Raw genomic sequence first — 16,283 nt, 5'->3', positions numbered from 1 at the left:
AACAAGATTTGCTGATGGGTAGGATGTACGGCATGAGAGAAAAATGGAAATCTAAGATGAAGTCCGAGCAGTGGGGAAGGGATGCTTGAAGTGGGGAAGACAACGGGAGGGGCTAATTGGGTGGGGGAGATGGGGCGTTTTGTTTTGGATATGTTATGTTATATTGGACACACCACTGGAAATGCCAAGTAGACAATTGTGGGTACACATCTGGAACTCTGGGTAAAGGAGGGACTAGAGATACAAAATTCATGGTCATCAGTCTATTCACAGTATTTAAAGCCATAAAACTAGATGAGATGAACAAGGGTGATCTTAGACAAATATAAGAGAAGAGGTAAAAAAGACTCATTCCTCAGACTCTCCAGCATTCAGATTCAAGCAAGAAAGAAGCAACTAGCAAAGGAGACAGGGCTGCCAGTGAGGTAGGAAGAAAGCCAGAAATCTGGTGTCACAGAGGCCAAGCCAAGAAAAAAGTGCTTTAAGAAGAAAACAATTATAGGGGCGCCTGGGTGGCTCAGTTGTTAAGCGTCTGCCTTCGGCTCAGGTCATGATCCCAGGGTCCTGGGATGGAGCTCTGCCTCGGGCTTCCTGCTCAGTGGGAAGCCTGCTTCTCCCTCTCCCACTCCCCCTGCTTGTGTTCCCTCTCTCGCTGTCTCTCTCTCTCTGTCAAGTGAATAAACAAAATCTTTAAAAAAAATAAAAAGTAAAATCAAAATTTTAAAAAAAGAAGAAAACAATTATAAACTGTGTCAAATACTGTCAAAAGCAAAGTAAGGTGAGAACCAAGATTAACCATGGGATTTGCTGACCTGCCAGTGGGACTGTTGACAACACTGATCTCAGTAGAGTCGTGAAAACGAATGTCTGATTGAAGTGGGCTCCAGAGAATATGGATAATGAGGGAGATACAGTGTTAAAACAGTTCTTTCAAGAAGGTTTACTACTAAGTGGTTCATCTGTGTGGATGTCGAAGGCACCAAGGACAGTGATGGAGCTCTCAGCACCAGAAGGTTATATGGGAACAAGAGGGGCTCCAAGTAAGGATTGGTCACGGGGAAAAGGGCTTTCAGAAAGAAGTTGCAATGCTTGAACTTTCAGGTAAGATGCACCCACTTTGAGGGACAAATGACAGAGTCTGGCATTGCTCTGTGTAGGGTAATGTCAAAATTCAAATTGGAAAAACGGCTTCAGTTGGCCAGTGGCAATGTCAGCGTGTGTTGCCAGGGGAAGGCAGCCAGGCTGTGTACCAGGAGGCTACAGAAGGTGGCATTCATTACCTTTGTGAATGTATTATGGTCTATAGGTCCAGCTCCGTGAGAGTAGCTCCTCCTCTTAGTGGTGGACTCGCGTAATTCCCAAGCTCACAGGACCAGTGTAGAAACAAAGCCTCGTGGGGATTTATTTCCAGGGAAAAATCTGACCATCACATGGAATGGAATATTTGTACTGCTATGACAGGCTGTTCTCCCCTACTGGAAAACCTGCTTGGGAAGTCACATAGCAGCAAGAATTCTAGTTTATTAATTGACAGTGAAAAATATTACCCATAGAATCCAGAGTGCTTAGTTGCTTGGTAAGCATGGAAGTAGAACAAAGGGACTTGGGTAAATCCAACAATTAAAGGCATCATGGCTCAGATGAATCTGTTTCAGCTAGCAGGGATGGTCTTGCAAAGGTCTGTTGACTGCAACTTTTTGTATATATCTGCATAATAGGAAAGGTCTTGCCAGTGGAACGGGGAAGTCTTGGATTTATTTTGGCTAAACCATCCTCCTAGATGTGTTGGGATGTGCTTCCCTTGCCTCTGGACACTTCTTGATGCTTCCGTGGCTAAACAACCTCCCCAAGTTCCCATCCTTTCTCTGTATATATTCAAAGAGTAATCCTTGCATCTCTAGTTCTGTAGACCTTGAGAGTATACTTGCAGATATGTGTGCACATGCATATTTATGTGCGTGTGTGTGTGTAATGGAAAGAGGAAGGGAGAGAGTAGGTGGCATGCCAGATACATAGACTTTACTCTTTACTACCTCACTACTAAGTCAGATAAATTGTCTTATCTATTAAACCTACTGGGTTTAAATGTTTGCAAACTATTTTGTTAATATTACATGCATGATATACTGGCCCCAAAGTTCATTCTCTTTAGAATGATCGTATGTGTCTGTTTTGATTCATTATGTATCAGTTCTACTATTTTATGATAATATCTTATTTCCTTCATTTCCAACCTTCCCCTCTCCCTCCATTTATAATGTAAAATATGGAAAGAATCTAAATATGGCCAACAGTGAGTAAGGTGGAACTTGGGGTAGAAACTGCATAGATCCAAAGTCTGCAATCTTCAGTCTTTGGTCTGCACCAGAATTTTCAAAAGTACACACGTTCTACTTTCTGGAAATTCTATTCCAGAAAGTGTTAGGAAGACATCCAGGCTTCCTCCACACTAAGGGTTGAGAACCGTTGCCTTAAATTCTCTCTCGGCTATAGATTAGAATGGAAAATTTAAGGAGAAACAATAGACCTTTATGTGGTCATTTTTACTGATAGGTGCCTCATTGGAAAATCAGGGACTAGGACCAGAAAGGAGTAAAACGGGGTCCCTGAGCCACACACAGATCATTGTTAATTTACCACCACTTACTTTCTTTCTTTTTTTTTTTTTTTTAAGATTTTATTTATTTGACAGAGAGAGACACAGCAAGAGAGGGAACACAAGCAGGGGGAGTGGGAGAGGGAGAAGCAGGCTTCCCGCCTAGCAGGGAGCCCAATGCGGGGCTCAATCCCAGGACCCTGGGATCATGACCTGAGCTGAAGGCAGACACTTAACGACTGAGCCACCCACGCGCCCCAGTTTACCGCCACTTTTGATGGTAGTCGGCACAGCTCGCTCGCAGTGGTGGGGGCAGGGAGCACTGCTCTGTTTTCATTCACAGACCCAGTCAGTCTTCAGCCCACCATTTATCCTTTTTGCTCTCTTGTCACTTATTCCAGCATTTCACAGCTATTATTTTGAGCCTCTGTGTGCAGAAGTTTACTAGGTATTTGGGGAACCACTTGGCAGTTTCCTCAGTTTTACACCAGGGAAAAAAAAATTGGGCAAAATGATGGCAGTAGTAAACACAGAAGAGAAAGTCCTTGCTGAGTCCCTTCTCTCTCTTCTCTGCCCCTAATTAAAAAAAAAAAAAAGATTTCTGACAAATAGCGTTGTAGGGTGACAGATGACAGCCACACCTGTGGTGAGCACTGCCTGACATCTAGCGATGTGGACTCCCTGTGTTGTACCACCTGAAACTAGTGTAACGTCGTGTGTCAGCTGTACGCAAATACAAGGAGAGAAAGAACTTTCCAGGACACAAGCAGCATTTCGAGTTCCAATTACTTTAAAATCAAAGGCACCCGGAATGAAACAGGAAGAAAACCAGAGTTGAGACCACCACACATTGTTTTTGAAGGTATCTCCACAGAGCCAGATAATGATTTTTATAGAATACTTAGCATCGACCCTGGCCTGAAGTATACTGTGGGAATCGGATGGCAACATGTCACAGCAATAAAATATCGTAACTGCCCATAACGGAGTGCAGAAATTCAGCTGCAGGACGGGGTTTACTAGAAGGTGGTGTAGAAACGGTTATTATTTGTACCTGTCGTGTTCGGAAGAGCTGGATTTTTGTCGAGTTACCTATTCTGTGGGAATCTTTCTCCCAATGAGAAGATGCTTTCACGTCCATGTTTTCTGCTGCGCCATTGAGCATTGTTTTTTTACTGGTGGCTTGTCCTCCTCCTTCTAAGTACCACCAGAACTTTTGACTTTACGTATGTATTGTAAGAGCCATGTTAACCATTTGAGGACCCTAGATGTCACTTTAAAGAAGTTTAAAGCATTTCCTTTCCATTTATTTATTTAAGTCATCTCTATACCCAGCCTGGGGCTCAAACTCACGACCCCGACACCAAGAGTCACACACTCTACTGACTGAGCCAGCCCCAAGAATTTTTTACAGGTTGGATAGTTTGGGCGCATCTTCTCCGTCTGTGGTATGCTATCTGCTGCTACACTTTCTCAGCATAGTTTTCTGGAAGTTAGGCCTTGTGAGTTCAGGCTGCCGTCCCCGTGGGACTCCCAGAGCACAGTCTAACGGAACAGCTTCCCGTCACTGTATTTGATGTAATGCTCACATTGCTCTTCCTGTGCCTCTCAGTTCCAATCCTGTGCTGAAGAATATGTGGCCCGAAGGCAAACTGAGTATTTCGGAGGTGACCAAGCGACCTCTGACCGCTGCCACCTTGTTTAAGAATTCGATGATTGCTTTAGTGGACAACCTTGCATCAAAGGTAACTTTTCTTCTCTGCATATCCATTTTATGGCCACTTCGATGGTCGTTGGCTCCACTTGCTGCCATAGGTTCCTTCTTGATATATGTTGTAGAAAATGTATGTGTGATTTGCTTTTTAGGTAATTATAATAAATCAAACTGAAACATCTATTTAAAGTGAATGTTATACTAGAATTTTTGTTCGTTTTGTTTTTTTTAACATGGCTGGGTGAAATAATGTTTGTGTCCAGGATGAAATGCTTTTTGTTAAGGTTGAGTTTTTTATGGTTGTCGACAAGAGGAAAATCTTAGAACTTTAAAAAAAAATACACACACACACACACACACACAACTATAAAGGAGAGCACATGTCTGACAGAAACAGTTTCAGCCCTGTACCAAAGAAAGGGCGTGGCTTTAAAAAAATCCTGAATTAAATAGTAATATGCCATCCATATATCATGTCTGGGTACAAAATGATCAGATAGAGTATCAAGAGGAAGTTTAGTATTTAAGTATTGTCCTTAGGCTGTTGTAAACAGCTAAAATAAAATGTTATATTATTGACAGTTGTTTCTACTGTTGATTGCTCCTTTCAGGTGTAATAATGTTTGGTGACTTTTCTGTTTCTTTTCCTCCCCCCATCCCTCGCCAAAGAACAGATTTCTACTCTTAACTGCTGCTGTTGACAAGTTGGATAAATTAGGCGGCATTCTGGGACTCATTATTTTTAGTTCCTTCATTTTTCTCTCTCTTCTGGTGCTTTTCCTCTGTATTTTATTCTTTGTTGCTATCTTTTTTTTTTTTTTTTAAACCAACTTCCTCTCTAAGAATTTAAATCTGTACTGTTTCTGGTTACTTCACTATGGATAAATTAGGCAAAGGCATAAGAACACATCTGTTCAGTAGCTTTCTATTTCTTTTTGTCACGATTCTTTGGCCTCATGTGACAACAAATAAGCAGTTTGTTGGCTTGTAGAATCAAACTTCCAGAAAGGCAGGGGTGAGGACACCAGAACCGAAGACCAGAACACCATTAGAAGCCTTCCTCTTGTCTCTTAGCTTCTCTCTGCATGTCAGCTCCAACCTGCCTCATCCTGTAAGAGGGAAGGTGAACCTAGAAGGAGGGCATGTGACACAAGAAACAGAATTGAACACAGAATTTTATAAAACATGTTTATAGAATATATTATAAATAGTTTACAAAATATATTAGATTTATTTCATTAACTAGAAAAGAGCCACCTTTATTTTCTAAAATTGGTAGTTAAATGTGCATTTTTAGAAAATAAAAATTCTACAGCCATCTATAATTTCTGTATCAGGAATTGTATGCAGCTGCTATTAAAGAGAGACCCCCACATGAGTGGCTTAAAAAAGAGACATTTATTTCTCTCTCCTGCAGATAAGGTCCAGAAGCAGGCATCCCAGGACTGGTATAGCAGCCTTAAGGTTGTTAGGGACCTGGGTTCCTTCTGTCTTTTTCTTCTACCATGCGTGTGCTTGGTGTCCATCCTCCTGGTCCAAGATGGCAGCAGGGCCTTCTTCCCTTTCAAAGGGACTTCCTGGGAGTCTCATGCAGCATGTCCGCTACATCTCATTTGCTATCCCTAGTTGCCAGGGAAGCTGGGAAGTGCATTTTTATTCTGGTCAGCAGTGTACCTAGAAATAAGTATTCCATTTAAAAAAAAGGTGCTGGATATAAGGCAGGCAACTAGCCTGGCAGCTTCTGCTGCGGCTTCCCAATTTGTGGAGGAGGGAGAGTGAGGGAGAGAACAACCTCTCAGCCCCAGAAAAGGCAGGAAGGTGGGTGGGGAAGCAACAAAGGAGAATGTTACTTTTAGAAAATACAAAATAATATGATAGAAATAAATCTAAATAATTGGTACTCACCATAAATATGAATAGAGTAAGAAGACTAGTTAGAAAGTCTAGCTATATGCTTCATCCAGGAGATACCTAAATACCACTGTGCAGAAAGACAAAAACCAAAGAGGTGCACAAAAATATTTCAAGCCCTTCCCCCCCAAAAATGATTAAAAGCAATATTAATGTGAGAGAACATAGAATTTAAGGGAAAAAGTATTAATACGGATAAAGAGACTCCTAATAATAGAATGAAAATACCCAAGACAATAAAGCCACTTTGAACTACATACCACATAGCTCTGATTATCCAGGAACTCCATAAAAGAAAAAAAAAAAAAAAAGTGAAAAAAATTTTAAAGGAAAAATTGACAAGTCCACAATCCTTGTGGAAGATTTTAAACCAACTGTACCAGAAACTGATATTTCAAGCAGACAGAATCCTTAGTAAGAATACAGGCGCATTGAAAACCAAATTTAAACTTTAATAAATCAAGAGAACCCTGCACCCGGGGTGGAGCAAGATGGCGGAGGAGCAGGAGACCTGGATTTCATGTGGTCTCAGGAATTCAGCTGGATAGGGATCAAATCATTCTGAACACCTACAAACTCAACAGGAGAAGGAAGAGAAGAATAGCAACAACTCTCTGAGCAGAAAAGCGACCACTTTCTGGAAGGTAGAACGTGCGGAGAAGTGAATCCGAGGCGATATTCGGGAGGATAGACGGCGGGGGAGGGGCCTCCGTCGGCCGCTTCTGGCAAGTGATAGAGCCACGGAGCACAAAATCGGAACTTTTAAAAGTCTGCTCTGCTGAGGGACATTGCTCCGGTGGCTAAGCGGTGGGTGGAACCCTCGTGGGACAGTGTGGTCTCAGGACCCTCAGGGTCACAGAAAGACCAGGGGTGCCTGAATGCGGCCGAGCTCCCAGGTATCGGAGCAGGGAAGCCGGCTGCAGAGACGGAGCCGAGGCGTGGGCTCTCAGCTCGGGGTTGCCATAAACCGTGATCCGCGGCACAGTCGGGCCCCTGCTCCTCCAGCAGGGACCCAACAAGCAGCAGATCCGGGGAGACTCCCCTTCCTCCCCTGGGAGGAGCGGCGTGGGAGCGCACCGCAGGGATCTGCTGGGTTTGGAGACTCCACCCGGGGTCGGGTGCCAGAGATAGAAACGCTTGGTCACAGGCCGGGTGAGCACAGAGCGCAGCCGGAGACCGGGGAGACGGGAGTGACTGACTGCTTTTCTCTGGGGGCTCGCTGAGGAGCGGGGCCGAGTTCTCGGCTCCTCCGGGGCGGAGATTGGGAGGCCGCCATCTTCACTCTCGGCCTCCAAAGCTGTACGGAAAGCTTGAAGGGAACAAAAGCTCCCGAGAGCAAACCTGAGCAGATTACTTAGCCCGGACCAGCAAGGGCAGGGCAATTCCGCCTCCGGCAAAGACCTCTGGGAACCACGGCAACAGGCCCTCCCCTAGAAGATCAGTGAGAACAGCCAGCCAAGACCAAGTTTACCCATCAATGAGAACGTCAGAACTCCAGCGCTAGGGGAATACTGCACATAGAATCCATGGCTTTTTTACCATGATTCTGTAGTCTTTCAAAGTTAATTTTTTTAACTTTTTTTTTTTGAATTTTTCTTTTTCCCTTTTTCAACCAACATCTTATCAATCCCTTTTTTAAAAAACATTTTTATTTTTCATTTTTAGACTCATATTCTATCCCTTCATAGTAGTTACCCATATTTTTGACATATATATATAAGTTGTTCTCTCTTTAAAATTTTGAGATAGTTTCTTCTAACAGATCAAAATATACCCTAAATCTCTAGTGTATGGTTTTTTCCTATTCCCCTGCCTGATCACATTCTCTCCCTTTTTTTTTCCTTTTTTTTATCATCTTCTTTCTTTTTTCAAACAACTTATCATCAATTCCTTTTATAAAATTTTTTATAATTTCCATCTTTACAGTCATATTCCATCCCTTCATCATATCAACCCTTATTTTTGTACATATATAAGTTTTTCTTTCTTTAAAATTTTGGGAGGCACTTTCTTCTAACAGACCAAAATACACCCAAAATCTACTGTGTGGCACTGATCTATGTACCAGCCTGATCATATTTGATGATATTCTGTTTTTGTTTTGTTTTGTTTTGTTCTGTTTTTGTTTTTGTCTTTATCTTTTTTTTTTCTTTTTTCTCTCTTTCCCTTTCTTTTCCCACTGCTTCAGGTCTTTTCTGATTTGTTTAGAGTATACTTTCTGGGGACGTTTGTTAACCCGTTAGCATTTTGTTCTCTCATTAATCTATTCTCCACTGCACAAAATGACAAGACAGAAAAAATCACCTCAACAAAAAGAACAAGAGGTAGTACCGACTGCCAGGGACCTACTCAATACGGACATTAGAATGATGTCGGATCTAGGGTTCAGAATCATCACTTTAAAGATACTAGCTGGGCTTGAAAAAAGCATGGAAGTTATTAAAGAAACCCTTTCTGGAGAAGTAAAAGAACTAAAATCTAACCAAGTCGAAATCAAAAAGGCTATTAATGAGGTGCAATCAAATATGGGGGCACTAACTGCTAGGATAAATGAGGCAGAAGAGAGAATCAGTGATACAGAAGACCAAATGATGGAAAATAAAGAAGCTGAGAAAAAGAGAGATAAACAACTACTGGATCACGAGGGCAGAATTCGAGAGATAAGCGATACCATAAGATAGAATACATTAGAATAATTGGGATCCCAGAAGAAGGAGAGAGAGGGGCAGAAGGTATACTGGAGCAAATTATAGCAGAGAACTTCCCTAATTTGGGGAAGGAAACAGGCATCAAAATCCAGGAAGAACAGGGAACCCCTCTCAAATCAATAAAAATAGGTCAAAACCCCGACATTTAATAGTAAAACTTACGAGTCTCAGAGACAAAGAGAAAATCCTGAAAGCAGCTCGGGTGAAGAGATATGTAACCTACAATGGTAGAAACATTAGATTGGCAACAGACCTATCCACAGAGACCTGGCAGGCCAGAAAGGACTGGCAGGATATATTCAGAGCACTAAATGAGAAAAATATGCAGCTGAGAATACTATATCCAGCTAGGCTGTCATTGAAAATTGAAGGAGGGATATAAAGCTTCCAGGACAAACAAAAACTAAAGGAATTTGCAAACACAAAACCAGTCCTACAAGAAATATTGAAAGGGGTTCTCTAAGCAAAGAGAGAGCCTAAAAGCAACACAGATCAGAAAGGAACACAGACAATATACAGTAACAGTCACCTTACAGGCAATACAATGGCACTAAATTCCTATCTTTCGATAGTTACCCTGAATGTAAATGGGCTAAATGCCCCAATCAAAAGACACAGGCTATCAGATTGGATTAAAAAACAAGACCCATCGATATGCTGTCTGCAAGAGACTCACTGTAGACCCAAAGACACCCCCAGATTGAAAGTGAGGGGGTGGAAAACCGTTTACCATGCTAATGGACACCAAAAGAAAGCTGAGGTGGCAATCCTTGTATCAGACAGATTTTAAACCAAAGACTGTAATAAGAGATGAGGAAGGACACTATATCCTACTTAAAGGATCTATCCAACAAGAAGATCTAACAATTGTAAATATCTATGCCCCTAACATGGGAGCGGCCAATTATATAAGGCAATTAATAACAAAAGCAAAGAAACACATCAACAACAATACAATAATAGTGGGGGACTTTAACAACCCCCTCCCTGAAATGGACAGATCGTCTAAGCAAAAGATCAACAAGGAAATAAAGACTTTAAATGACACACTGGACCAAATGGACTTCACAGACATATTCAGAACATTCCATCCCAAAGCAACGGAATACACATTCTTCTCTAGTGCCCATGGAACATTCTCCAGAATCGATCACATCCTAGGTCATCAATCAGGTCTCAACCGGTACCAAAAGATGGGGATCATTCCCTGCTATTTTCAGACCACAATGCTTTGAAACTAGAACTCAATCACAAGACGAAAGTCAGAAAGAACTCCAATACATGGAGGCTAAAGAGCATCCTACTAAAGAATGAATGGGTCAACCAGGAAATTAAAGAAGAATTAAAAAAATTCGTGGAAACCAATGAAAATGAAAACACAACTATTCAAAATCTTTGGGATGCAGCAAAGGCAGTCCTAAGAGGAAAGTATATAGCAATACAAGCCTTTCTCAAGAAACAAGAAAGGTCTCAAGTACACAACCTAACCCTACACCTAAAGGAGCTGAAGAAAGAACAGCAAATACAGCCTAAACCCAGCAGGAGAAGAGAAATCATAAAGATCAGAGCAGAAATCAATGAAATAGAAACTAAAAGAACAGTAGAACAGATCAACGAAACTAGGAGCTGGTTCTTTGAAAGAATTAACAAGATTGATAAACCCCTGGCCTGACTTATCAAAAAGAAAAGAGAAATGACCCAAATCAACAAAATCATGAATGAAAGAGGAGAGATCACAACCAACACCAAAGAAATACAAACAATTATAAGAACATATTATGAGCAACTCTATGCCAGCAAATTAGATCACCTGGAAGAAATGGATGCATTCCTAGAGATGTATCAACTACCAAAACTGAACCAGGAAGAAAGAGAAAACCTGAACAGACCTATAACCACTAAGGAAATTGAAGCAGTCATCAAAAATCTCCCAACAAACAAAAGCCCAGGGCCAGATGGCTTCCCAGGGGAATTCTACCAAACATTTCAAGAAGAATTAATACCTATTCTTCTGAAACTGTTCCAAAAAATAGAAACGGAAGGAAAACTTCCAAACTCATTTTATGAGGCCAGCATTATCTTGATCCCAAAACCAGACAAAGACCCCATCCAAAAGGAGAATTACAGACCAATATCCCTGATGAACATGGATGCCTAAATTCTCACCAAAATACTAGCCAATAGGATCCAACAGTACATTTAAAGGATTATTCACCACGACCAAGTGGGATTCATCCCTGGGCTACAAGCTTGGTTCAACATCCGCAAATCAATCAACATGATACAATACATTAACAAAAGAACAAGAATCATATGATCCTCTCAATAGATGCAGAAAAAGCATTTGACAAAATACAGCATCCTTTCTTGATCAAAACTCTTCAGAGTATAGGCATAGCGGGTACATACCTCAATATCATAAAAGCCATCTATGAAAAACCTACAGCGAATATCATTCTCAATGGGGAAAAACTGAAAGCTTTCCCCCTAAGGTCAGGAACGTGGCAGGGATGTCCACTATCACCACTGCTATTTAACGTAGTATTAGAAGTCCTAGCCACAGCCATCAGACAACAAAAAGAAATCAAAGGCATCCAAATGGGCAAAGAAGAAGTCAAACTCTCACTCTTTGCAGGTGATATGATACTTTATGTGGAAAACCCCAAAGACTCCACCCCAAAACTGCTAGAACTCATACAGGAATTCAGTAAAGTGGCAGGATAGAAAATCAATGCACAGAAATCAGTGGCATTCCTATACACCAACAACAAGACAGAAGAAAGAGAAATTAAGGAGTCGATCCCATTTACAGTTGCACCCAAAACCATAAGATACCTAGGAATAAATCTAACCAAAGAGGCAAAGCATCTGTACTCAGAAAGCTATAAAATACTCTTGAAAGAAATTGAGGAAGACACAAAGAAATGGAAAAACGTTCCATGCTCATGGATTGGAAGAACAAATATTGTGAAGATGTCAATGCTACCTAGAGCAGTCTACACATTCAATGCAATCCCCATCAAAATACCATCCACTTTTTTCAAAGAAATGGAACAAATCATCCTAAAATTTGTACGGAACCAGAAAAGACCCCGCATAGCCAGAGGAATGTTGAAAAAGAAAAGCAAAGCTGGCGGCATCACAATTCCGGACTTCCAGCTCTATTACAAAGCTGTCATCATCAAGACAGTATGGTACTGGCACAAAAACAGGCACATAGATCAATGGAACAGAATAGAGAGCCCAGAAATGGACCCTCAACTCTATGGTCAACTCATTTTTGACAAAGTAGGAAAGAATGGCCAATGGAAAAAAGACAGTCTCTTCAACAAATGGTGTTGGGAAAATTGGACAGCCACATGCAGAAGAATGAAACTGAACCATTTCCTTACACCACACACGAAAATAGACTCCAAATGGTTGAAAGACCTCAATGTGAGACAGGAGTCCATCAAAATCCTAAAGGAGAACACAGGCAGCAACCTCTTCGACCTCAGCCGCAGCAACTTCTTCCTAGAAACATCGCCAAAGGCAAGGGAAGCAAGGGTAAAAATGAACTATTGGGACTTTATCAAAATAAAAAGCTTTTGCAAAGCAAAGGAAACAGTCAACAAAACCAAAAGACAACCGACAGAATGGGAGAAGATATTTGCAAATGACATATCAGATAAAGGGCTAGTATCCAAAATCTATAAAGAACTCATCAAACTCAACACCCAAAGAACAACGAATCCAATCAAGAAATGGGCAGAAGACATGAACAGGCATTTTTCCAAAGAAGACCTCCAAATGGCCAACAGACACATGAAAAAGTGCTCAATATCGCTCGGCATCAGGGAAATCCAAATCAAAACCTCAATGAGATACCACCTCACACCAGTCAGAATGGCTAAAATTAACAAGTCAGGAAACGACAGATGTTGGCGGGGATGTGGAGAAAGGGGAACCCTCCGACACTGTTGGTGGGAATGCAAGCTGGTGCAGCCACTCTGGAAAACAGTATGGAGGTTCCTCAAAAAGTTGAAAATAGAGCTACCATATGATCCAGCAATTGCACTACTGGGTATTTACCCCAAAGGTACAAAAGTAGGGATCCGAAAGGGTACATGCACCCTGATGTTTATAGCAGCAATGTCCACAATAGCCAAACTGTGGAAAGAGCCAAGATGTCCATCGACAGATGAATGGATAAAGAAGAGGTGGTATATATATACAATGGAATATTATGCAGCCATCAAAAGGAATGAGATCCCGGGCGCCTGGGTGGCTCAGATGGTTAAGCATCTGCCTTTGGCTCAGGTCATGATCCCAGCGTCCTGGGATCGAGTCCCGCATCAGGCTCCGTGCTCCTTGGGAGCCTGCTTCTCCCCCTGACTCTCTCTCAATCTCTGTCTCTCATGAATAAATAAATAAAATCTTAAAAAAAAAAAAAAAAGGAATGAGATCCCGCCATTTGCAACGACGTGGTTGGAACTGGAGGGTATTATGCTGAGCGAAATAAGTCAAACAGAGAAAGACATGTGTCATATGACCTCACTGATATGAGGAATTCTTAATCTCAGGAAACAAACTGAGGGTTGCTGGAGTGGGGGGTGGTGTGGGAGGGATGGGCTGACTGGGTGATAGACACTGGGGAGGGTATGTGCTCTGGTAAGCGCTGTGAATTGTGCAAGACTGTTGAATCTCTGAAACAAATAATGCAATATATGTTAAGAAAAAAAAAAGAAGAAGATAGGAGGAGGGGAAGTATGAAGGGAGGGAAATCGGAGGGGTAGACGAACCATGAGAGACGATGGACTCTGAAAAACAAACTGAGGGTTCTAGAGGGGAGGGGGGTGGGAGGATGGGTTAGCCTGGTGATGGGTATTGAGGAGGGCACGTTCTGCATGGAGCACTGGGTGTTATGTACAAACAATGAATCATGGAACACTACATCTAAAACTAATGATGTAATGTATTGGGATTAACATAACAATAAAAAAATTAAAAAAAAAAAAAGAAACCACCTTCATACCAGACCTTAAAGAATTTCCACAGATAACGTTTTCAGTACAATAAGGGGTTCCCATTAAGAATTCCTACACACATAGGGGCGCCTGGGTGGCTCAGTTGGTTAAGCGACTGCCTTCGGCTCAGGTCATGATCCTGCAGTCCCGGGATCGAGTCCCGCATCGGGCTCCCTGCTCGGCAGGGAGTCTGCTTCTCCCTCTGACCCTCCCCCCTCTCATGCTCTCTCTATCTCATTCTCTCTCTCAAATAAATAATAAAATCTTAAAAAAAAAAAAAAAGAATTCCTACACACATAAACAAAGTACCATGTGCAAGAGTCAGACTAAACAAGATTCAGAGTCATGAAAACTTCTTAGAGTGGAATTACTAGAAACAGAATATAAGAATGTTTAATATGTTTTAAGAAATCAAAGACCTAAAAATATGAGAAAGAGCAAGTAGGTAGGCAATTGATAGAAGTAAAAACTAAAATTAAGAAACAGTTTTAGCATCAGTTTAGACAAAGCTGAAGAGAGAATAGAGAAATGAAAGAAAGAATAAAGGAAATTATCCAGGATTCTACTTAGACCAAGAAATTAAAAAAAAAAAAAAGAGACACTCTTAAGAGACACGGAAGATAAAATGAAAAGGTCTAATGTGCATCTAATCAGAGTTACCCAAGGAAAGGAGAGGATGGGCAGAGCAATATTGGGAAATATATTGCTGAGAATTTCAACAGTGATGAAAGATAACACTCTGGGGAGTCAGGAACTCTGCTATATCCCAAGCTGGAAAAATTACAAGAAATCTGCATTTAAGCACATTGTGAAATCTCAGAACATCAAAGGCTAAGAAAATGCATTAAAAGCAGATTTGCTTAAAAGAATTAGAGTCTGAGAGAAAAGAAGTGTAAACCAAAATTCTGTGCCAAGAATATATATGTTTCAAGAACAAAGACACAGTAGGGGCACCTGAGTGGCTCAGTCGGTTAAGCATCTGACTCTTGATCTCACCTCAGGTCTTGGTCTCAGGGTCGTGAGTTCAAGCCCTGCATTGGGCTCTGCGCTGGGTGTGGAGCCTACTTAAGGAAAAAAAAAAAAAAGAACAAAGACACAATAAAGAATCTTTCTGAAAAAGAAAAAAAGAGTTAAAAGCACCCTAGAGGAAATTCTAAAGGATATGTACATCAGGCCAGAGGAAGAGTATATAAAATGAAAGCCTGAAATGCAAAAAGAAGGGCAAAGAAATTGGTTAAGGTGGCTGTGTATAAATAAACTGTAAAATAATATTTTATTGGATTAAAAATACAGATTAGAATTAAATAGCACAACACTAGCATATAAACTGAAAGGGTGGGTGATTATAATTCAGGTGTTTAAGATCCGTGGTCATTCAGGAAAATAATAAAAATATTGCTTAGCTTATAACCCTGGTGACACACAAATGCAGGTTAAATGTCCTCATGGAGTCATGAAAAGAATAGAAATGAAGTTATAACTTCTAAACTAGTTGTGGGGCGGGGGGGAAGCAGAGCCAGAATGAGAAGCAAATAATCTGTTCTAAAAAACACAGGAAAGAGGAGACAAAAGAACATAGGAAAGCCAGAAAAAATTAAGATGGTAGAAAGAAACCCAAGCATACTAGTGATTACATTGAATGTAAAAATGGATAAAAATTGTCAAATCAAATCAAAGACAAAGAATCCAGAAGAGCTGAAAGTTTAAAAAGATTTATCAGACAAATTCTGACAATCTGGGATCACTTCAATCCAAGTTCAGGGCCTGGAGTGGCTTAGCGATGGGCCAGATTGTTTTCCATTCCCCTTGGACTCCCAGGGTTAGCTCCTCAGGATTTCAGACCACTGTCCCTTCTCCATGGCCTTGGGTTCCAGCCTGCAGCCCCCTGGCCCCACAAGGCTGTCTGTCCAGAGGAAAGCAGCCCTGAAGGCTGGCCTCATCCCTTTGGATTTTAGTCTTATTCTTATCCCGGTTATCTTTTTTTTTTTTTTTTTAAGATTTTATTTATTTATTTGACAGAGAGAGACACAGTGAGAGAGGGAACACAGGCAGGGGGAGTGGGAGAGGGAGAAGCGGGCCTCCCACTGAGCAGGGAGCCGGATGCGGGGCTCGATCCCAGGACCCCGGGACCATGACCTGAGCCGAAGGCAGACGCTTAACAACCGAGCCACCCAGGCGCCCCTCTTATCTCGGTTATCTTATTAGCTCTTTGATGCATTTAAGATTCTCCCCCACCCCATATCTGTCTAGCACTTTCCCTAGTGAAGTTATCAGGAAGATTGATGGTGTTGCTTAGTCCTGCACTACCAGAAGTGGAAGTCCTGACTTCCTCACCTGGTTTCAGAATC

At 41.5% G+C, this 16,283-nt stretch overlaps 1 protein-coding gene across 1 annotated transcript in view; it reads left to right on the top strand.

Annotated features, from left to right (window-relative positions):
* MYO1D (myosin ID) overlaps positions 1 to 16,283 on the top strand; it is a 358,238-nt gene that overhangs the window by 138,945 nt on the left and 203,010 nt on the right. Inside the window, exon 14 of the mRNA XM_035027808.1 lies at positions 4,209 to 4,341. Coding sequence (XP_034883699.1) covers positions 4,209 to 4,341 — 133 coding nt within the window. The remainder of the gene's footprint in view (positions 1 to 4,208; positions 4,342 to 16,283) is intronic.

The sequence above is a fragment of the Mirounga leonina genome, unplaced genomic scaffold (genome assembly GCF_011800145.1).
Source record: "Mirounga leonina isolate KUSES-001 unplaced genomic scaffold, KU_Mleo_1.0 Mir_200, whole genome shotgun sequence".
In the NCBI taxonomy this organism is placed as follows: Eukaryota; Metazoa; Chordata; class Mammalia; order Carnivora; family Phocidae; genus Mirounga; species Mirounga leonina.
Note: the sequence above shows the minus strand (reverse complement) of the source record. Positions and strands in the feature narration are given on the sequence as shown.